Source organism: Impatiens glandulifera, chromosome 7, assembly GCF_907164915.1.
Source record: "Impatiens glandulifera chromosome 7, dImpGla2.1, whole genome shotgun sequence".
In the NCBI taxonomy this organism is placed as follows: domain Eukaryota; kingdom Viridiplantae; phylum Streptophyta; class Magnoliopsida; order Ericales; family Balsaminaceae; genus Impatiens; species Impatiens glandulifera.
The window spans coordinates 29,284,995-29,308,508 of record NC_061868.1 but is presented as its reverse complement, the minus strand read 5'-3'; the positions used below and the strand labels follow the sequence as shown (position 1 = coordinate 29,308,508).

General features: G+C 34.3%; 1 protein-coding gene across 1 annotated transcript; it reads left to right on the top strand.

The window, feature by feature from the left end:
• The first annotated feature begins 16,872 nt into the window (after positions 1-16,872).
• LOC124945941 (F-box protein At4g00755-like) lies at positions 16,873-19,925 on the top strand. The gene is made up of 6 exons (XM_047486478.1): positions 16,873-16,978; positions 17,296-17,434; positions 17,538-17,951; positions 18,053-18,228; positions 18,434-18,552; positions 19,747-19,925. The coding sequence occupies exons 2-6, from the start codon at positions 17,308-17,310 to the stop codon at positions 19,916-19,918; spliced, it is 1,008 nt and encodes a 335-aa protein (XP_047342434.1). The 5' UTR covers positions 16,873-16,978; positions 17,296-17,307; the 3' UTR covers positions 19,919-19,925.
• The last annotated feature ends 3,589 nt before the right edge of the window (positions 19,926-23,514 follow it).

The window sequence follows — 23,514 nt, the reverse complement described above, 5'->3', positions numbered from 1 at the left end:
TGGTCCTGCTTGTCAATGACATGTCATATCCACGTATTATTTTTTTATATATTATTTTTATAATCAAATCTTCAAATTCAAATTAACCTCATCACTAAAAAAACTAAATAAAATTAAAAATAACTTCATATCTCTCACTACAACATCTATCACCATTAATACAATTCCGGCAACAACTCCTCCGACAACCAACACCATCAACCCCGCAACCCTCATCTGCAATAGATTGATTAATTTTCTCTTCCTACTTCGTAACCTTCTTCAACACTTTCTCCCGTTCCTTCGAAAACATATTCAAGTCCGAGAACAACTCCTCCTCACTGTCGCTTCCCCCATTTCGACACAAATGTCGCTGGAATCATCTTTCCCCTATGCTTGCTCTTCTTCGACGACGAATCCTTCTTCGGGGAGAATTAGAAGCAACCCGTTTTCTTAGGCGGTGAAGGAGATGGGAAAGACTAATACAGATTCGACGAATCCGAAGTAAAATTATTGATCTATATTTTGCGTTGCTCAGATTTCCTTCATTGGCGAGAGATTTTCCTTTACCTCCAACGAATTCAATGAATTAGATGGTGAAGAAACATACCAATTTACAGCTCTGGTTTCTTGTTCTCTTCTTCATCATCATTTGACTGATGAGTCGATCTTCCCATAGATTTGAACCGGAAGAAGGGGCCGGGAACGATTTGAGTTTGCGGAAGCGAGTCTTAGGTGAGTTGGGAAAACGGAGTCGGGATCGAAGCCGACACAGTTGACGGCAGCCACCTGTTCGAGGATGCAGTTGTCAATTTCTTGGCCGAGGATCTCTTCTCATCATAGTCTCATAATGATGAAAAATCCGCCATAGAAGAGAACGAAAGAGATTAATTATGGGTTATGCATTTATTTATAGGAAGAAGACAACTTCAATAATAATCATCCTTTTTGCGATTTTTATCGCCATTTTTTATGATGTGTAGATACATTGTTTTAAAGGTGTTGGCTGCCGGAGTTGTATTAGCAGTGTTAGATGTAGATCGTTGAGAGAGCGTAACATAACATGTTGAAGAGAGATTGAAGTTATTTTTAATTTTATATTTTTAATGATAAGATCCTATTGAATTGGAAAATTTGATTATAAATATTATATATATAAAAATAATACGTGGATATGACATGTCAATGAGAACAAGACTACAAGTTAACGTCGTTAGAGAAATCTGTTAAGTTTAATAAATTTGATATTTTTTGACAAGTTTGTATACATAGATAGAATTTTACAACTTAATAAACAAATTTAACACCTCCATCCAACTTTATAAATAAAATTTACATTTTTCCCATTTATTATTGTATAAGACAAAATAAAAATATCTTCAAATGTCGGTCCTAGCTCTTCAAACGCCGGTCATAGCTCTTCAAATGCTGGTCCTAACTCTTCTAATGTCGGTCCTAGATCTTATAATGCCGGTCCTATCTCTTTAAATGTCGGTCCTGACATCACATATCCACCTTCTACCGGTCTTAATCGCCAAGATAATAAATCTACTATCAAAGCTATGAGCCATCGGTCGAATCAAAAGAACCAAAGCATAGATGTTGATTTGGAATTAGACGATAGCACTGACTATGATGAAACAATAATATGCGACCTCGAATATCATAAGTCAATGAAGAAGACGTCGGCAACAAAAATCAAACCAAAAGCAAAGAGGCATAATTCTTCCAAAACAAGTGCTGAAATTGAATAGATCGATCAAGAAACAGGATCGAATAATTCTAAAACAGCTAAGAAGGGTAAGAATGGATCGAAAATTAAAGAAATGAAAAAAATGAAGGCAAATAACTCAAGTTCTAAGAAGAATACTGAAGTAAATCCCAAGGAAACCGTGACACCCGAGGCTAACCCTAAGTTATTGAACCTGTGTGCGTTTTCTCCGCTCGTTAATCTGGATCCTGAAATGCTAATTGACAACATTCAAAAGAGGAAAACGGATACACAAGAGAAGAGAACTGAAGGGGATATTCTAAAGAAGATCGGAACAATTGAAGGCAACGGTTTTGTGGTAAATACAAGGGTTAGATGGGCCGAAAAGAACAAACAAATTAGGAAAGATAGCATCCCTGAAACAGTCATCTCCTCAGCTCCTCCTACTGCTGCAATTCTCGGAAAAGAAAATACTCAGGCTGATAACAAGGATCCTACTGCTGGTCCAACATGGTCAATGAGGAAAAACGAAATAGCAAATTTGGTAGGACTGAGAAACCAGATGAAGAAGCTATTTTTCCAAATTAATAAACAAGAGATTACGATGCCCCAGGAAAGAAATGATCAGTTGAATGCTCAGTTCAATAGTCACTATCTAAAGAATTGGAATCTCTTCAACAAAGACCAATATGATGAAGTGATCAAGTGGACGGTTGACACCATGAAGGAAATTTTGAAATATAATAAAACAAAGGTGTACACAATCAGGAGTAACCCAAACAAAACCTGGCAAGAAGGAAAGGTGTGGAATGGAAATGCCATGAGCGATCCAGAAAAGGGAAAATTCCAGATAAACACCTTATTCTCAAAGGTAATTACACTTGATCATCCGCACCGGTTTGAGCTCACATCAGAAATTGAAGAAAAATGTGTAAAGGCATGGGAGTTTGTCATAGTTCGTCATATTATGGGCAACATGAAGGCACCATTTGCTGAGGTTAAAAGAACGTTGATGGGTCAGTGGGAATCCTCTGGTCTGTAGAGAATCACAATCAATGATCACGGATTCTACTTTCTATCCTTCAGGAATGGAAGCAAAATAAAGTTGATCATAGAGAGCGAGTATACTTTTATCAAGGGAAAAAGATTCAAGTTGTGCAAGTGGAGCGAGGAACTTAATACTAATCATAGACCGCCTGAACTTGAACAAATCTGGTTGAATCTCAAGAATGTTCCACCACATATGTGCAAGCCAATGGGCCTGGCCTATATTTTAAGCATTATAGGCAAACAAACCACTTATGTTTGACCCAGCAATGGAAGGCTACGAGCGTGCATCTGTGGCCAGAGTTAGTGTCGAAATCCATCCAAGTAGTTCTCTTCCAATCAAGCTTGAACTTAAAGATAGACTGGGAAATTTATTTGACACTGGAGTACAATACGAATGGAAATCAAATCGATGTATATGGTGTAGTACTTTCACACACGCTACGAATAAATGTCCAGTCAATATTAATCTAAAATCGAAGGCCAATAACAACACTCAAGTAGGTGATATCAATGACACTAACCAGGCCCAGGTTGAGAGAAATGTGAACAAGTCTGAACTTAACAGCAATGAACGCACTGAGGATGATAAGATGGGCAACCAAAAGAAAGAACAGATAAGGGTAAGGAAGAAGATAGGAAAAAGAATGAAGTGGGTACGGGTACAAGCTGGCCCTACTAACGTTGATCATGTTGGTCATGTTCAGGGCACCGGTCCTAGGGATTATATTTTCTTGAGAATAGGTCCTGTTCAAAACGTCGGTCTTGGTTAGGGTATCGGTTCTAATAAAGCTGAATATAGACACACCGGTCCTAGAGCTTCTCATAAAGCTACTGTTCCTAGCCATATTGACCATATTAAGCCTGGTCCTGGACTTGATGATCATGAAACTACTCAAGCTACCGAACTTGCTACTACCGGTCCTGATTAAAAATGTGCAAATATTGCTGATCCCGACTATATTGGTCCTGATACTGGCACAAGTCATATTATTGTGGATGATACTATTGTTGGTCATAACTCCACCGGTCCCAATACTGATCAAAGAACTGGTCTTGATGTAACTACATGTCCTGGTTCCAAAGTTTCTGGAATTCAAAGATCTATGGGACGGGGAATACTTGGCCCATATGAAATAAGAAAAATTGGGTCTGAAGTCACTCCAATAGGTCGTGAGTCCACTCTTGATAGTTCTAGGAATGCAAACAGGAACCGAAAAAACAATGTCATCAAAATTCGAAATGACCTGATCCTTGTGCTCAGAGCCACCTTTCGAGATGATGAACGGGAAAATCTTGGAACAAGTAATAAAGAAGCTCTTGAGAATGGATTGAGAAATCTTGGGTTTTTTAAAATCAAAAGATCAAGTGCAGAAGAAGATAATTTGGCCTTAGTTCTGAAGTAGGGCGAATTAAAATCGATAACAAACATGAATCCATTAGTGAAGAGGTTCAAAGTCAGAAAAGACCTACTAAAGCAGAACAAGATGAAAATCGAAGACAAAGCAGAAAGATCCTGGATCCAAAAGCCATTAACTCTATCACGGGAGAAGATGAGATCTACATGAGACAACCCTCACTCAATGTCAATAGTATTCCATGTAATCAAACTGTAGCCATTGAGGATAGCGAGGCAAGTGATGCTTATGATTTCTCTGATGAAGAGGTTCAGGACAGTCTGGAAAGTCAGGAACCCAACACTTATATTCATTCATGAATATAGTGACATGGAACATAAGGGGACTCAATGACCCTCTAAAATGCAAAGAAATCAGGAGGATCATTGAGAATCAAAATATCACTATTATGGGTATTCTTGAGACAAAAGTCAAAAGTCAGAACGTTGAGAAGGTTAGCAAACTGTGTATTGATAGTAGCTGGGAAATCATTCACAACTCAAATGAAAAAACAGGCAGAATCTGGGTTATTTGAGATAACAAAGTTATTGAGGTTAGGGCTCTCTTTTCGAATGATCAAGCAATCCTGGTGGAGGTCAAAGAGAGAATCACAAGAATCGTGTTTAATCTTGATATTGTCTATGGTAGCAACTCAAGCACTGACAGAAGACTCCTCTAGAATTGTCTCAAAAACTGGATTGGTATTGATAAATCTTGGGCTGTCCTCGGTGATTACAACGTAACTAGAAACGAATATGATCGTAGCCTAGAATCTGAAATAACTCGGGATATGATTGACTTTAATGACTGCATCAGAGATATGGGTTGTATCGAGCCTACCAATTCTGGGAACTTCTTCACTTGGTCTTCTACGAGAGGGAATGAGTAAATTAGAAAAAGTAGAATTGACAGATGTCTGGTAAATGAGAACTGGATTAACCAATTTTCGAGAAGTCAACTTCATGTTCTGAATCCGGGTATATATAATCACTGTCCGATTAAATTGTTCTGGGAAAAGGAAGAAATGTTCAAAAGACCCTTTACATTTTTCAATTTCTGGATGGATAATGATAAATTCAAGGGTATTCTCGAAAGCGTATGGTCTACAGATGTTAGAGGTTCCAACATGTACAAGGTTTCTCAGAAGCTTAAGCTCTTGAAGAATCATCTCCAAAACTTTGACAAGAAGAAGTTCAGTAATATCTCCAATAGAGTTCTAGCTGCTAGAGAAGAACTGGAAGAGGTTCAGAAAAAGTTATTAAGGGATGATAGTAATGAACAACTCAATGAAACAGAAAGGTATGCGCTTGAAAACTTCAGGAAGTTGAGTCTGCTTGAAGAGAATTTTGTTAGACAAAGCTGGCTCTCGTTGGGTAACAAAAACACAACTTTCTTCTACAAAAAATGCAAGGCTAGAAACATGAGAAAAAATGTGTATAGGCTGAAGAATAATGATGGTGAATATGTTTAGGGTCAAAAGGGTGTACAAGATCTGGCTATCAATTTCTATAAGCAGCTTATAGGTACAAGAAAGCAGCATCAAAATTACCTGAATACCTTGTATCAGATTATTGATAGGAAAATCTCTGCAGAAGATAGTCGCGAGTTGATAAGGGTGGTCACGTAGGTTGAGGTTAAAGAAGCTCTATTTAGTATTGATGGGAATAAAAGTTCGGGTCCTGATGGGTTTAATGCGTAGTTCTTCAAAGACAATTGGTCGGTTGTGGGTAAAGATGTTACTGATGGGGTTCTGGAGTTTTTCAAAAATAAGAAGATGTTAAAGCAATGGAATACAGCGGTTCTAACCTTGATCCCGAAAACTGCGGTACCTGAGAAAGTACAAGATTTCAGACCAATTTCCTACTGTAATGTGATTTATAAAATCATTTCAAAAATCATTTCTAAACGTTTCAAAAATGTAATAGGAAAAATAATAAATCTTAATCAATCTGCATTCATCCCCGGTAGGACAATCTCTCATAATATTTTTCTCATGTAGAGCCTATTAAAAGGCTACAGGAAAAAGAAAATATCCCCGAGAGTGGCTTTCAAAATAGATATCAAGAAAGCTTTAGACTTTGTTAGATGGGAAACCATTCGAGACTTTCTGGTTGTTTCTGTTTTTCCTATGATTTTTATCGATTGGATTATGCAATGCGTTTCATCATCCTGCTTTGTTGTTAGCGTCAATGGAGTGCACGGAAGCTATTTCAAGGGTGAAAACGGGGTAAGGCAAGGGGAATCCCTCTCTTCTTACCTTTTCGTAACTATCATGGTGATCTTTGAGAGCATCTTCGCGATGTTCCGAAAGAATCGTCCATACATCTTTCACCCATTTTGTGAGGTAGAGGAGGTAACAAATTTATGCTTTGTTGACGATTTGTTCATTCAAGCGCACGCAGACGTTGATTCCATTAAAACTATTAGGGTTGCACTAACGTTCTTTTCTAATGTAACAGGTTTAACTATTAATGAAAGCAAAAGTGTGGCATTTTATGGAGGCGTGAAGGACGAAACAAAGCAGGACATATTCAACATCATGGGCATCAAGGAAGGCAACTTTCCCATAAGGTACTTATGAATTCCGTCAACTGCGAAGCAGATCAAGATCTCATACTACAAGCCGCTGATTAAAAAGGTAAAAAACACGATATCTAGCTGGGCAGCGAAAAACTTTCTTATGCAGGGAGGATCGAACTTATTAAAACTGTGGTTATGGGCATAGTTGACTATTGGGCGCAGCAAATGGTCATTCCGAAGAAGGTAATGAAGGAACTCGACACGCTGATGAGAAACTTTATCTGCAAACCGAAAGAAAGAAAGGACGAGGGAGGAAAGAGGAGGAAAGGTCAAATTGACCGCTCTCTACAAACCGAAGGACGAGGGAGTCATCGACTTGAAGAACTGTATCGAGTGGAACAAGGCTCTAACCTTCAAGCATCTGTGGGCTTTGGAGCGCAATCAAGAGTCATTATGGATCAAATGGGTGCATACGAGGTTTATGAAACACGAAACCAGTATCTGGACCTGCAAAATTCATGAAGGTATGAGCTGGTCTTTGAAAAAGATTCTTAAACTAAGAAGCGATATTTTAGATCTTTATGACATCCGACTAGGGGACGGGACATGCACTCTATTCTGGCACGACCCCTGATTCGAAAACCAGCCTATCATCGACAATGAGGAGTTTCAAAATACATGTATCAGAAGGGACTACGCAAAAGCGAAAATCAAAGACATCAAAGACGGGAATTGGAACTTGCTCTTGAGAAGAATTCCAGAAGGAAATATGATACTTGATCATATAAGTAACATACAACTACACGACAGACCAGATATTCATGAATGGAAAGCTGAGGACAATGAGAAGCTGGTATTGAAGAAAATATTGGAGGTAATCCGGGAAAAAGCGTAGAAAGTAGAATGGACTCCTCTTGTATGGTCAACGAAGATTATCCTTCAACACCAGTTCATCATATGGCTCGCCTTCTGGGAAAGACTCAGCACTCGTGATCGTATCAGCAAGTATATGAGCATCCCGGACGTGAGTTGTCTTCTATGCATAGGAAATGAAGAAACCATAGATCACCTATTCGGGAGTTGTTGTATTGCTTCGGAGTTTTGTGACAGATTCTATAAAAGCCTGGAGCTGATAAGTTTCCCGAGCGAATGGAATGAAATCAAAGAAGCAGCACTACTCAAAGCTAAGGGAAATAGATTTGCAACAAGCGTGTTCAAGTGCGGTTTTGGAGTAGTGGTGTATAACATTTGGCAAGAACGAAATGCAAGAGTATATGGCAAAACCCGTAGAAGCGTTGACGAGTTATGGAAAGATATTGTATCGGATTGTAGCGCCCTCGCGAGAACGTGGAGAGGAATTCCAAGCACGGAGCAGAACTGGAATATCTGCAGAAACTAGAGTTTATCATTTTTTAAACTCACTAGAATTGAAAGCATTGTAAATAGATAATTCATTTACGTTTTTAGCTTTTTAGCTTTTATTCAAAATGTTACGACTTCAAAATCATTCTAGGCCTGTCTAGAATGATCTCTTAAACTCGTGGTTTTTTTCCCGTTTTTGGGAATTTTTAATAAAATGACGCTAAGTCGTTTTTCCAAAAAAAAAGACAAAATAAAAATAAGACATTACATACTTGAAATAATATTATTAGAATTGACGAAAAACTTTAAAAAAATAATATTAATATATATTTAATATATTATTAATTAAAAAAAGACTTAAATAAAAGAAATAAAAATGTTTTTTAAAAATAAAATAAAACTGTAAAATAAAATAATAAAATATTTAAATTAAAAATATATTTAAAATATGTTATTTAATTTTTTGAAAAATATATTTGAGACTTATTTATTATTTTAAAAAACAAATTAAAAGACTTGAAAAAATAATTTTATTATTATCACATTTTTTATTATTTAATTAATTATTTATATATATATTTGTAAGCACTAAAAATTTACGCTCTAATTTATAATATTAAAATCATTATTTTTAATTGTTTTTAAATAAGTAAGATCAAAATAATTAACTCACGGCAAAACCTATTTAAAACAATTAATTATGATTAATTATCGTGCTAATTAATCAAATTAATTAAGAGTTATGGCCAAAATAGAAAATAAAATTATTTTGATAAATGTTGTACTCATATTATCTCAAAATAATTTAAAAAGGGACAAAAATAAATAATTTTGATGAATTGTTGTATCCAATAAAATTATTTATTTAAATCCTACAATTATACAATAAAAAAATAAATTGGTAAAATATATGTCATACTTATTTTAATATTTTGTGTATTTGAAAAGATCAAAACTAAAGTGAAAAGGTTGAAAGAAAAATTAATTTCAAATAACCCTTTAAGGACTTAAAAAAAATATAAATATGTAATCAAGTGTAGCCGAAATAAAAGAAAACGCTGCAACAGGAACCACATACATTGGGTGGATGTTGGCTCCTCATCCAATGCCTCAGAGCGCTCTGCATAGCCGGTTGTAGCTAGAGCAGCGCGTGCCTGGATCACAACGGATCAACAAACGTCCATTAGTGGAATCACTAATAGACCACCCAAACACCAACATCGCTAGACGAAATGTTGACGAAATGTTGGAAAGCGCTCAAAACAGCATCGTTTTGAGCGCCACCTTCGTCTCAAACGTGATGCCAAAGTGATAAGCATCAAAGATTCGTCTTTGATTTTACTTTTTTGAAACTCCCTCGTTAGTCCACCATTTTGGCTCATTTAAAGCCTAAAATGATCACCCTACGATGATGATCATTTCTACCTATCAAAATAAGGATGAATCATCATTATTCCGGCGACTTCAGCCAAGCACAACCAAAAGCTATTAATGGCTTTTGGCCAATTCAGGCCACTATACGCCCCAACCGACTTAGGACGAGGATAAATACCCCATAAGTAATTTCGAAGTTAAGGAACCAACTCATACCTTCAAATCGAAGAAAATCAAAAATTTGCCATTAAACCTTGAAACTTTCAGATTTTTTTGAATTTTCTAGTTTAAAGCCTTAAAGTTTGGATCTAAGCATCCAGAAAACTTCTATAATAATCAAGGAGTGCTCTCCAATCCTTGGTAAGGTTCCAATTATCTATAATTCATATTTACAGTTTAAATTTAATTTTTTTATTTCAAATTACATAAGCTTGTATGCTTGCTATTTTATGTTGTTTTATGATTGAAAATTCATCCCTAGATGAATTATAGACTATCTAGATACGATAGAACCAATCAATCGATCTAAATAACAAAAACTCAAATTTGAATTTCAAAAAAAAAATAGGTTTGTTGTTCTTGGGTTAATTCGGTTGAATCATAACCCAAAAGCTTCCCAACATGATTGTAAACATGTTGAGCAACTGTTTGGATCATGTTTGATTAAAATAAAATGAAAATTTTGAGTTCTTGAATTGGTCAAAATGAACAACCATTGTTCTTGTTTTACTCTAATCAAGTATATGTGATATAAGGAAACTATTGAATAACTTCTTTCACTTTAAAACACCTTTTAAATCAAAATTTTAAATTTTGATAAAAAACAGTTTTGAACAAATTAATTATCATCTAGGTCGATGATACATTGAGATGATGATCAACATGTTCTAGGAGCTTTGTGAAGCTACCCAAGCTCTTGGATCAAAGAATTAGAGTTAAAAACAAGAATTTTGAAAATTGGATCCTTGTGTTCTTGAGGTCCGAGGCTTGTAAGCCTAGGACCGAGACCAAGGACTAATAAAATAAGCTAGGACGAGACCTATGACCGACGTTCTTGAACTAGGACCGAGAAATCCAACCGAGGATTCTCACCTTGAACCGAGAGGCCTAAGTCCATGACCGAGTTTCCCAAGACCCATGACCGAGAGGCCTAACCTTGGGATCGAGCATCCCAAGCTTGAGATCGAGAGCTCTCGAGCCCCTGACTAAGGAACTTAGCCTAGAGCTAGTCTCGAACCGAGAGGTTTATACACCTCAACCGAGAAACCTAGCCTTAGGCTAGTTTTGGACCGATATGTTTTCACACCTAGACCGGTAAGATAAGCCAAGGACCGAGAGTCATTAGCACATCGAACGAGGAACTCCTATACTCAGACTGAGAGCTCCCGAACCTAGACTAAGGGTTTCTAGACCCCGATCGGAAAAAACGAACCCCAGCCTTAGGACTCCGGTCCTAAGAACTATTTAATTCCACTTTTCAAAATCAAAAATTATTTTTATAATTTTTGGACTTCAAATTATTTTCTAAAAATTAGAAAAATTAGAAAATGCATTTTAAATATTTTGGGGATATTTCCACAAAAATATTTCAACAAATGCTCGTTTGATGTTTATTTCTAAACCCTAATGCCTTTAAAAATGATTGATATTCTTCAGGTATTTCCACCATAGTTATCATCTGCAACAGGTACCAACATTTAAATATTATTGTTTCAATATTTTAAATAACGCTAAAACCTAGAAGCATGACTAGGACCAGAAGAATAATTGGTTAAAACACAAACGTTATACAACCGATTTTCAAAAAAGTCAACTTTATAAGTAAAGAACGTTTTTAACTAGTATATAGGACATAACGCGAAAGTCATTTCTCGAGTATCACAAAATTTCGAACCAAACGAAACTCTAGTGCAAAATATGTTTGTACACATCTTTTCTTAAATTTATTATGTTTAATTAATTTAAATCGAATTTCATAAAAAAAATCAAATCGTTATTTGATTACAACAAATCTCCATATTATTAAAATTTGAATAAAATTAATTATTTATATCTAATTAATTTTAAAAAGTTGTTAGTACTATCACAATCTCTTAAAAAATAATATTCAAACTAAATTTGAAACCATCGAATCTCGAGCTATTTTGGGCCCACATGGCACGTGTCGATCACATGCGCTGTGTCACGGGCTCAGTCTTTCCACTGACGATCCGTGCGGCACTAGTTATGATCTTCGCAAGAACGAGTAACTAGTCAGCCTTTCTCGACGCAACACTCGACGTTTAATGGAATTGACATAAGAACTCTAGAGAGAGAGTAAACTCTTACAAAGAATAATAATATTATATCACTTGAATACTTGGTACTTTAAAAAGGAATACCTCTAAGGTATTTATAGGGCTATCCCCAACTACTACATTAATTACATAACACTTAACTACCCCATTAATTGTGTGCTATCCAACTACCACATTGATGGTTTACTACCCAACTACCACCTTAATAGTTACTAACTAACCACTACATTAAATGGCTCATTAATGTAGAGCATGACATGCTTTCTTACAAGGCTTCTAGAAGGTTCCTTGTGTTGGGACTTCATGAATGATTAAGCCTCTTGGGTTAGGAAGACAAGTGGGCCGTGACATTCTCCCCCACTCATTCCGGCGACGTCTTGCGTCGCATCCTCTTTGTAGGTCTGAATGATGTCTCCAAATGCGACAGAAGTTTTGAGTGATATCCTAGCTTTCCAACCCGTTTCTTCTCTAAGAAAGGGCCTTCGTATCGCCTCACAGACCCATAATGAACTTTGAAAAATCGTCACTTTTGATAGATGAGAAGTTTTACTACCACTCGATTTCCTCCGAACTCCAAGTGTCTTCTCTTCTTGTCCTCCCATTTCTTCATTCTCTTGGCGGTCTTGTCAATTTTGTACTTCCCTTTCTTGAAGAGCAACTCCTCCGGTTGTCCTTTCTTGAAGAGCAACTCCTCCGGTTGTCTCTTCAATCCCTCCAATTTGGGAGATTCCATGCGATAAAGGATTGTCGTTGATGGTTTAGTATCATTGACTAACTATTCTCTATGGTCCACCTCTCTCTCATGGTGGAGTTTCTTTGAAAATTTAGCGGGCATTACATCCTGAACTTTCTCTAGGACAGTTGTAACTCTCGGAGGTGTCTTCTCTTGGACCACAGTTTTCTCATCTTCTTTCAAAGTAACAAAAGATGATGGGTAAGCCTCCTTCACACCTTTTGAGAGTTGCATGGCAGAGAGGTGCCTAGTTTCTCTCTTGCCTTCTCGTGTTAAATGTATTGTGTAAGTATTGCATTGCTCTAGAATGTACATAGTATTAGCAGAAGGGAGTATAAATGCATTTACCTTGTCTAGGAACTCTATGCCAAGAACCATTTTGTAGTCGTCCATATCAATAATGGAGAAATTCATAAGGCCAGTCCACTCCCCCAAGTTCACATTTACATTACGAGCAACTTCATAAGTTGCACTTGGTGCCGAATTGACTGCTTTAAGCCACCCCTTTTCTTTGGTGTACCTGATCCCTAGTCTTCCCGCCTCTTTTACCTCTAGAAAGTTGTTGTTGGCTCCCGTATCCAACAAGGATTTAATCACATGGCTTTTTTACTTTTGTTTCCACGAATAATCGTCCTTTCTTCGCGGTCTTTGGCTCTTAAAACTTTGCTTTAACGGCACTAAGGAGATTTAACGACCCTAATCGAGCTTCATCGTGAAGGCGTTCTTGCTCCTCCATTAAAGCGAATAGTTTGTTCTTCATAGGGCACTCTCTTGCTTTATGCGGCCCTTCACAAAAGAAACACTTTATCCGGGGTCTCTCTCCACGTTTCTCGTCCCGATCTCCTCTACCATTGGGCTTCGTACTCCTAACTGGGTCTTCATTGATGTAGAAATGGTCTCCACCATTTTCCCCCTCGTCATTCCTCTCATAAGTCGACTTTGGTTTCTCTTGCCTTCTCATTTCGACAAGAGATTCAACAACAACAATCGCGGTGTTTAGATCTTGGACACCACGTCGTTCCAACTCCAGCTTCGCCCACATTTGTAGACCATCTGTGAAGGCAAACAAGGCCTCGTCGTCTGAGTAGTTAGGGATCTCAAGGAGAGTAGCGATGAACTCCTTGACATACTCCTTGATACTCCCCCTTTGTGAGAGTCGCCGCAACTTAGCTCTCGCTTCTCGAATGACATTTTCAGGATAGAACTGCCTCTTGAGTTCTTCCTTAAACTCTCCCCAAGTATTAATAAAACACGTACCTCTTTCTATGTCGCTACTCCTTCGCCTCCACCACAACATTGCGGTGTCTTCCAGGTATGTCGTGGCAGTATCTATCCTCCTCGCCTCTTTTACCAGGCCGAGTGCTTTGAAGTACTGCTCCAGACCCCATAAGAAGTTATCAATCTCCTTTGCATTCCTCTCGCCTAAATACGCTTTAGGCCTTGGAACATCTATCCTTGTCGGATTGGGGACTCCAACAGGCGCACGTCCGCACTCTTGCGCAACCGCCTTCTTGAGTAACACCACATCCTCTTCGGTGGCTTGTAGTTTAGATGACATTACCTCGAGTTTCTCGGTCAAGGTATTGATTTCACCAATGAGGGTTTGCTCCACGATCTGAGCTTGCTCTTGACATTTTGACAAGCCCTCGTTTAAGGCACTTTGCATTCCTTCCCGGAGCTCGTCTCTCTCCTTCTCAAACTCGGCAATGCGTTCCTCTAGGTCCCCAACATTATCTTGTCCGTACGCCATTGTGAGTTCTACCTTCTCTAACCTGGCGATAATGTCAACGATAGCGTCCCTTGATCTCTCTTTTTCTTTGGTAGCTTTGGATCCTCCCGTTTGAACTTTGCGAGAGATCCTACCATCTTCTCCGGTCCCGTTGGGAAAGATTCTCTACTTCATCCACGACCTTTGAACTTTCATCCGATCTCTTCGTCATTTTGGCTCTGATACCAATTGTCACGGGCTTAGTCTTTCCACTGACGATCCGTGCGACACTAGTTATGATCTTCGCAAGAACGAGTAACTAGTCAGCCTTTCTCGACGCAACACTCGACGTTTAATGGAATTGACACAAGAATTCTAGAGAGAGAGTAAACTTTTACAAAGAATAATAATATTATATCACTTGAATACTTGGTACTTTACAAAGGAATACCTCTAAGGTATTTATAGGGCTATCCCCAACTACTACATTAATTACATAACACTCAACTACCCCATTAATTGTGTGCTATCCAACTACCACATTGATGGTTTACTACCCAACTACCACCTTAATAGTTACTAACTAACCACTACATTAAATGGCTCATTAATGTAGAGCATGACATGCTTTCTTACAAGGCTTCTAGAAGGTTCCTTGTGTTAGGCCTTCATGAATGATTAAGCCTCTTGGGTTAGGAATACAAGTGGGCCGTGACAGCTGTTGCAGGATTTCCAGGGTTACTATATTAATTTTTAATAGTTTTTAATAATTTATTATTATAAAAAAAATTATGACCTTGTATGACAAAAAAATTTTTATTAGTACAAAAATTTTAATTTAATTATTTTTTAGTATTTTTTAATTTTTTATTATAATATTTTAAAAAATAAATTAAGACACTGTAGAGTACTTTCACATATCTACTAGCTAGGGACACACGCCGAGAATTGGTTTGATCCGGTCCGAATACTTTTAAATGGAAAGAATGGGTTAAGGAGTCAACTTTCAATCGGAATGTATTCAAGTTTTGAAGGAATTTAATCTTCACATAACATGCCTAAAACATATGATATAAAGAAAATGGCTCATTTCCCTCTTTATTTTTCTTGACAACATCACTTTTTCCTTCTTTATCTGCAAGTAATGCAGCTTCTTCATCCTATAGAAATAAGGTTGAAGGTAAAGGGAACCCAAAATTTTGCATCTTTCCTGGGCAACACTTTTATTATCAATCATTTATTTATTTTCCTATTTTTTAAAATCTTACTAAATTTAGTTATTAAATAATCAAAATTATTATAAATATAAAAAATGTAAAATTTTTAAATGAATTAGTTAAATAATTTTCTAATATTTTTATTTTTAAATAAATATATAATAATAAGTAATATTAAACTTAGTAGAATTTTATATAATTTGATTCGAAATTAAATGTTTGATAATATTTTTATTTTTTAAATTATTTTTCTTCCCAGATAATGGATATTTCAATTTATATGATTGATCATGCATTACATCTAGGATGGGTCGGTACGATATATCTTAATGTTTTATCCATACCTTATACCTTACCTAAACTTTCGGTATGCAAAAAATGCATACATTTACCTTACCTTAATTTCGGTATATCTTGATTTCGATATACCTTAATTTCGATATACTAAAAAATCATACATTTACCTTACCTTGATTTCGGTACGGTATCGGTATTATACCTTTTATACCTAAAAAACATATTAACTTAAAAAAACAATCTCATCGGTAAGGTAGAGATTGCATATAATGAATAATATTTCAGTATAATTATATTTTGATATTATTCATCTATAATTAAATTAGCATCCAATCTATTTAAATATTTCCTTATAAGTATTATATATATTTATATTTATATATACTTTAACCTATAAATACTATTTCGGTATATCACGATATATCAAAATTTTAAAAATCTCATACCTTTACCTTACCAATAATTTCGGTATCGGTATCATACCTTACCTTTTTTCGGTATAACTTAAAAATCGATATTTTCGATATATTGCAGTACGGTTTATTCGATATACCTTTAATATCGGTAATTTTCTCCACCCCTAATTACATCTTTCTTTTAAATATTTTTCAAACTATATATACTCGATAAATTACATTTAAATTACATTTAAATTTAACAATTAAAACCAATTTAAAGATTTGAATAATATTATTTTTATTTATTATATTTATATATAAATAATATTTTTTTATATCTTTATCTTGATTACGAGGATCCATACTAATTATTTTAATAATTTTAACTTATAAAACTTACACAAATAAATTGAGATTACTAATTTATATAAAACCGAAAAACATTTTGCAATGAAAAAAATACATAAAAGAATGAGGATTTAAGAATGAAAGTCAAAGGATTCGAATGAAGTCATAGGCCGATAGATGTATGATATATACAATACCATCTCAATAAATATATACAATATATTATATATATATATATACAATATATATTATATATATATATACAATATATATTATATATATATATATACAATATATATTATATATATATATATACAATATATATTATATATATATATTATATACTATATATTATATATATATATTATATACTATACATTATATATATATATATATATATATATATATATATATATATATATATATATATATATATATATATATATATATAAACAGACCCGTTATCTCGACCCGAACGCCAAACCCACCAGAAGCGTAGGTTGTCCGAAAACTGATTCACCTCAATCTTCAACCTTCTCTCTCTGTGGTGCTTGTAGTTGCAATAGATCTCTGTTGTTCTCACCGACGAGGTACTTTGTCTTTTCGTTTATACCACTTTTCTGTTATACCCTTACGCTGAGATCCCTTTTCTTAATCTCCAGTTACCAGATTAAAAATATGTCTTTTTCGACTATAGAAATCAGACTTATGGTTGGGAATTCGCAAAATTTGGTTTATTTCGTAGAATCAAATGTTACAGTAGTTGACCCTTTTGCATACCCTTTACGTAATCTTGTGAATTAGGTTTGGTACGATAGGAATTTTCTTCTTTTTTGAAATACCAACTCATTATACTCTTTATATTTTTTTGTTTTCTCGATGAATTCCTTGCCGCTTGGCCACATAGAGTTTAGTTTTGATGGAGAAAATTGGAGACTTCATCGAATTTCTTGGACCTGACATATCCAGCAAGATACTCATGTGTTTGGATGACCCATCTGATCTTGTTCGTGCTACTGCAGTTTCAAGATCCTGGCAAAGATTTGGTAACCTAGAAGCCTCAAATTTGACTTTGCTATCATTTGACATATGCAACACATGCTATTTTTTTGTTTTTTGTTTTTTTATGTGACATGATCCTCTCTGCAGTTGTTGAAAATGGTTTGGCAAAGAATCTTTGTGTTACACTATTTCCCGACTTATCGAGTTTTATCAAGTCAATCCAAGTTAAGAATATTATAGAACCAGTTGAAGAGATGCTGTGTAATACTCTGGGTTGGGAATATCTGAATCGAAATCACAGAGTCTATGCTTGTATGGCTCATGGTCTTGAACGATCCTCAGATAAAAGTTGTATCTCACAAGCAATTGTTGCTTCCAGCACTGATAATTACCCAGACGAAACCATTGAGAATACATTGGAGCCGAGCGATAGGGTTGACCGTAGAGCATCGTATTGGTCGAGTGAAGGTGAAGATGATCCTACTGTTCCTGAGGCATTGGTTTATAATTTGGCTGCAAATTTGTGTATTATCTCTGAAATCTATGTCCAACCATTTCAAGGTCAGTTTTGGAATTTATTTGTTTTTTTCTTTTTCTAGTGTAGATATTTCATTGCAATACCTTTTTTTCTTCTCGATTAAAGAAATCTGTTCATGTTTCAGCATATTTTCAGTATGGCTTCCCTGTATATTCGGCAAAATCAGTTCGGTTTAAGATGGGACATCCAAAGAGCTCCAAGGAAATGGATGTTCTGATGAGAGGAGAATATTGGGTTGGGAACTATACAAACGATAACTTTGTGTGGACTTACACTTCGCCAGAATTTCCAATGATGCAGGTCATTTGAGTAATATTACTGACTTAATTTTAAAACAGATTTGAGTTTCAGATAGAAATGTGGAATAAATTTGAGGGTGATTTCTTTCTGTCATGTAAATTGGGTTTTAATACTAAAATTTTGATCTATTTCTATTTTTTTTCCTATTTGGGTGCCATAATTGGTAAGTAGATCTCTCATTTTCTGCATTATGGTGAAATTGTAGGAGAATAGTCTTCAAAAATTCAGTCTACCCGAGCCTGTTCTCTGTATTGGTGGAGTTTTGCAAATCGAGCTTTTGGGTAGAGTTCAGAGACAGGAGATGGATGGTTTATACTACATATGGTAGGCTTTTGCTATCCTTAATTTCCTATTTAGTTCTTATACACTTCTCATTTATTTGGACGCATCTCATTGGTCCATGCCATTTCAAGATTTGTTAGAAAAATATATTTAGAATATTTGCAAATGTTAGTTGGCAACATGTGTGATAAAAGCTTCACGATTGTTGCACTCCAAAATCTTATAACTGTACTTTGAAAGTCTATAGTGGCACTCTAATCATTATTAGTTATAAAAATAGATCCATAGAATGGTAGGCATAATGTTTTGTGATGGTTATGTGGAAAGAACTTGAAAATAATAGAGTTAGATTGTTGAAAATTAGTAAAAATATGAACATGAATATGTTAATAGGCTTAATTATGACCTTCTATGACTATATTAAGATTTATGGATAGCTGTAAAGTTAGAATTTTTTGAGGGGGCCTTGATTGACAAAATTCAACTCTAATAGGGCTAAGATGGGTTATCTATAGTATAGGTAGATCTTCAAATAGAAAAAGAGCTACTTCAATGCAGACTTAACTACAGCTACATTACACAAGGCCCATCGATACCTTTATCTATAGAAAAAAAGAAGTGCATTTACTAGATTTTACCCACTCACGTAGTTCAAGCGATATGAGTGTTGAACTAAGAGGTTTGATTCCCACTGAAAACACTTTCATTGAAGTGAAGTGACTGGATGTTGTGCTAGTCTGCTTGAGAGAAAATACCATGGTCTATAAGAAAAGGTAAACACCTAGTTTTTTTTAAGTTAAAGCTTGTCTTAGTAGTGTGATGAAAGCGATCTTGCAATATTAACACTAATTCAAGAAAAAAGAAAGGGGGGAAAAGGAGAACGGGAAAGGCTTGGACATCGTGCGAAATAACCCTTAGAGATAGAGATTTATTATCACTAAAAACATGAACATGAACGCATAACTAAAACAAAGTCCTCTTTTCATGATTGCCCTCCACAAAAACAAATGCATCCTCTTTGTAACGTAGGAGTTTATGTAAAATATTTTTTAGTTTAGAATTTGATTTCTTTTTGCCCTCATTTTCTTTCTTTTGTTAACCCAATACAACAGATACAAATGTCCCCTTCTTAAGCTTTGTTTGTACCTATTTCCTTGTTATAAACTTATTTTATGTACATTTATTTAACTAAGCTTGGAGACAATTTTGATTTAGTGAATTTGTGTTGTCTTTCAGCATTTCTCATGTTAAAGCTGTTGGGAGGATGCTCTCCCCCTCTTTTGAGGTTAATGTAATGGATCTATCTGGGCGGTGTACATTGGAGTACTGCCCACCACTAGATCAGAATTTGTCTGAATCCCAGTTTAAAGATGCTGATTCAAGTGAGCCAAGCAATTTCAGAGGTTAATTTAACTGTAATTTTATTTAAAGTAAGATTTTTAACTGCAGAGTTTTATATACCGCAGTTAAATGTATGACTTTTAACTGCGGTTTTATATACCATAGTTAAAGGTAAGATGTTTAACTACGATTTTATATATCGCAGTTAAATGTAAAATTTTTAACTATAGTTTTTATATACCGTAGTTAAAAGTATGACTTTTAACTGTGTTTTTATATGCACCACAGTTAAAAATTAGACTATTAACTACGGTTTTATATATCACGGTTAAAATGTATTAATTATTGTTTTATATACCACATTAATATGTAAGGTATTAACTACGGTTTTATATATACCATCGTTAAATATCGCCGCCGCTAATAACACATCTTTTACTAGTGAGACGATGAATCCCGATTCATGATTATCATCTTATTATTGTCCATTAATTGTTTTTGTCATAAATGATGACATGCCTTCCATTAAGAGCATTTTATTGTCAAACTTCAATGCACTGACACCAAGATCATTATAAATGATTCCAGTTGAGACATTAATTGAAAAATCTAAAGCAAGGAAGCTCATTGTGCTCTACTTCCCAGTATACTCAAACTTGTGCAACCACCTCCCAATTGACCTTTAGTCTTGTTCTTACAAAAGAGTTTGGAGGCATTAAAAAAACGAAGTTAAATTGATGTGATATAAGATGATGTATCAATTACCAATATATTGTCATGATATCCAATCAAAGAGTTGATATATTCAAATGAGGTAATTCCAATTGTAATCTTAATTGGGACGTATAACGAATTACTCCAATGAAATTCCAACTCAATTTCTATGTAGGAAGACTCAATTTCTATGTAGGAAGATGTCAAAGACATTGATTAAGACATGTCTCTTCAGCAACATCGTTAATTGGGTACTCAACCACAAATATCTAAGAATGTTAGCAGCTTTGAAAAATAAAGTGGCTCCAAATGAAAGACCTCCAAATGAAAGACAGGTATATCAAAATATGAAGAATTTAGAATGTGAAAATGATAGAGATCAAAAGAGGGTGCACCTAAATATTGAGCAATGACAAAAGAGGGAAGTCAAAAGGAGAAATGAGCTTCTATTGTAGACTTGTTTTACTTTTTCCTTTTATGTTTTCATTTTGATGTAATTCTTTATTTTCAAACAAATTGTGCGCGATAAAAAAATTGTCATCTTTATTTTTTATATGCTTCTTGTTTTAATTTTGTGAGGGGAATCAATTTTTACGTGATATCGAAAATTTAAGTATCAAAATAGACTTTATAGGAAACTTCATAACTTACATTCACGTCGAATCTGGGAGAGATTAAAATTTTTAATGGGAAATTGTGATAGGTCTATTTAGAGCTTTTCGATTTACAACTTTACGACTAAAGATTCGCCATCTAATTTTTAAAACTAATAAAATAATTTAGGCGTATGCATGCTACAATTAGATATTCATGTGAGTTCGACGCTTGGTTACGTGTGGAAAATGGTCAAATGCTACTATGTCCCACAACGACCCAAGATAGTTTATGACTTTAAATTTTAGTTTTTTTCCATATTTATTTATTCTAAGTCTAAGAGTAATTTGTCCACTTTTGAGTGGATTTTGTGTTTTGTGAATAATAATATAGACAAGCATGAAGCATAAGTATACTAATTTTAGAATTTTAAGTGAGTGTTTATACAAAATAAAGTGTTTAGATTTTTTAGATTTAGATTTTTATTTTTAAGTTTTTATACTTTTATATTTTTATATTTTAGTTTTGTTAGAGTTATAAATGGTGTTTTAATTTAGAGACTAACCTATGATCAAGCAAAACTCAAGCTTACAACAAGCAAACCAATAAAAATAAGAAACAAAAATAAACTTAAAAAAACCTAGACATGACCGAAGAAAAATGAAGCAAATTATACAAAGCTAAAAAAATAAAGGTCGCAACCGAGAAAGTTCGATCGAATGTGAAGTAGCTCTCGACTGCTAGTTAGAAAACATGATCGCATGTGAAGCAATTCTCGGCGGATGGTGAACAATAGTAAGTAGTAGCGTTCGAGCATCGAGAGTGGGAGGAAACGTTGGTTAGGCTCTCGATCGCTTGTGCAAGGAACTCTCAATCGCTGGCATGTGCAGTTGGGGGAAGAAAAAGAAGCGTAGTTGGATGTGCTAGAAAAACGTTTGGATAGCCTTTGGTCGTTCTCTGAAGCAGAATGAGACGCTGCCTTGGTTTTTATCGGTAGCTCCTCGCTTTTTCTTAGTCGAATGCGTCGACAACATTGATGGATTCCCTTCTTTGGTAGGCATAGGGGTGTTCAATCGGTCGGTTAACCGGTTAATTAGTTAAACGGTTCTAATTAAGTTTGGTTTTATCTCTTATTTTACAAATCGGTTAACCAACCAGTATTAGTATCGGTTTTACCGGTTTTGGTTTTGGTTGGTTCTATTGGTTCTATTGGTTCTATTGGTTCTATTGGTTTCGGTCGGTTAACCGTGAACCGATAATTCAATTTTTCAAATTAAGTATTAAACTTATGAAATAATTTTATTTTCAAAATCCTTGTTTGTACCATACTATTATGTTATTCTTCAATTTTTTTATCTTATAATATATTATATTAATATAATAATATTTCAATATATTTATAAATTTCTTATAATATATTATATTATTGTAACAATATAATATATTTTAAAAGTTTCCATTTTTAAACTAATAACCATATAAATTAGATTTTTTAAAACAATTATATACAAATTATAATTTTAAATTTAAAAATAAATAATATATATAAATTATTAAATATTATTTATAATATATCTAATATTTACAAAAATAACTAATATAAATATATATGATTAAATTATTATCGGTTTACCGGTTAAACCGCTAGAAAAATAGTTTAATCGAAAAACGAAGCGTTTAATCGGAACCGTTAGAATCGGTTTACCAATAAACTGAAATCATTAAGTTTTCGGTTGGTTTTATCGGTTTTTTTGCATAGCCCTAGGTAGGCAGCATCAATTTTCAAATTCAAACCCATTGTCTCATATATGAAATGTAAACACTTTGACCGCTAAACCACTCATGATTATTAATTTTAATTTAAAATTTTGTGTATGCATGTATATATTTTAGGTAAGAAATAACATATCTTTAACTTATACATATCACCACCATTGTTATACTCATTTTAGTCATATATCATCATATCTTCTCCTTCCATTTCTTCATCCCCAAATATATATATCACCCTAATAATCATTGTCATTTTAGTCTTTTACCAACATATTTTATTCGAACCCATTTTAGAAACCACCTATTATTATTGATTTTAATTTAAAATTTTGTTATATATATTATTATATATATTATAAAATAATTAATATAAATATAATTAATATGTATATATTTAATTATTTATTAATATATAATTATATAAGTTATAAAATAATTAGTATAAATATAATCAATATGTATATATTTAATTATTTATTAATATATAATTATATAGATTATAAAATAATAAATAAAAATATATAATTAAATATTATTAATAATAATAAACAATCTAATAAATATGAAAAGAATTAAAAATAT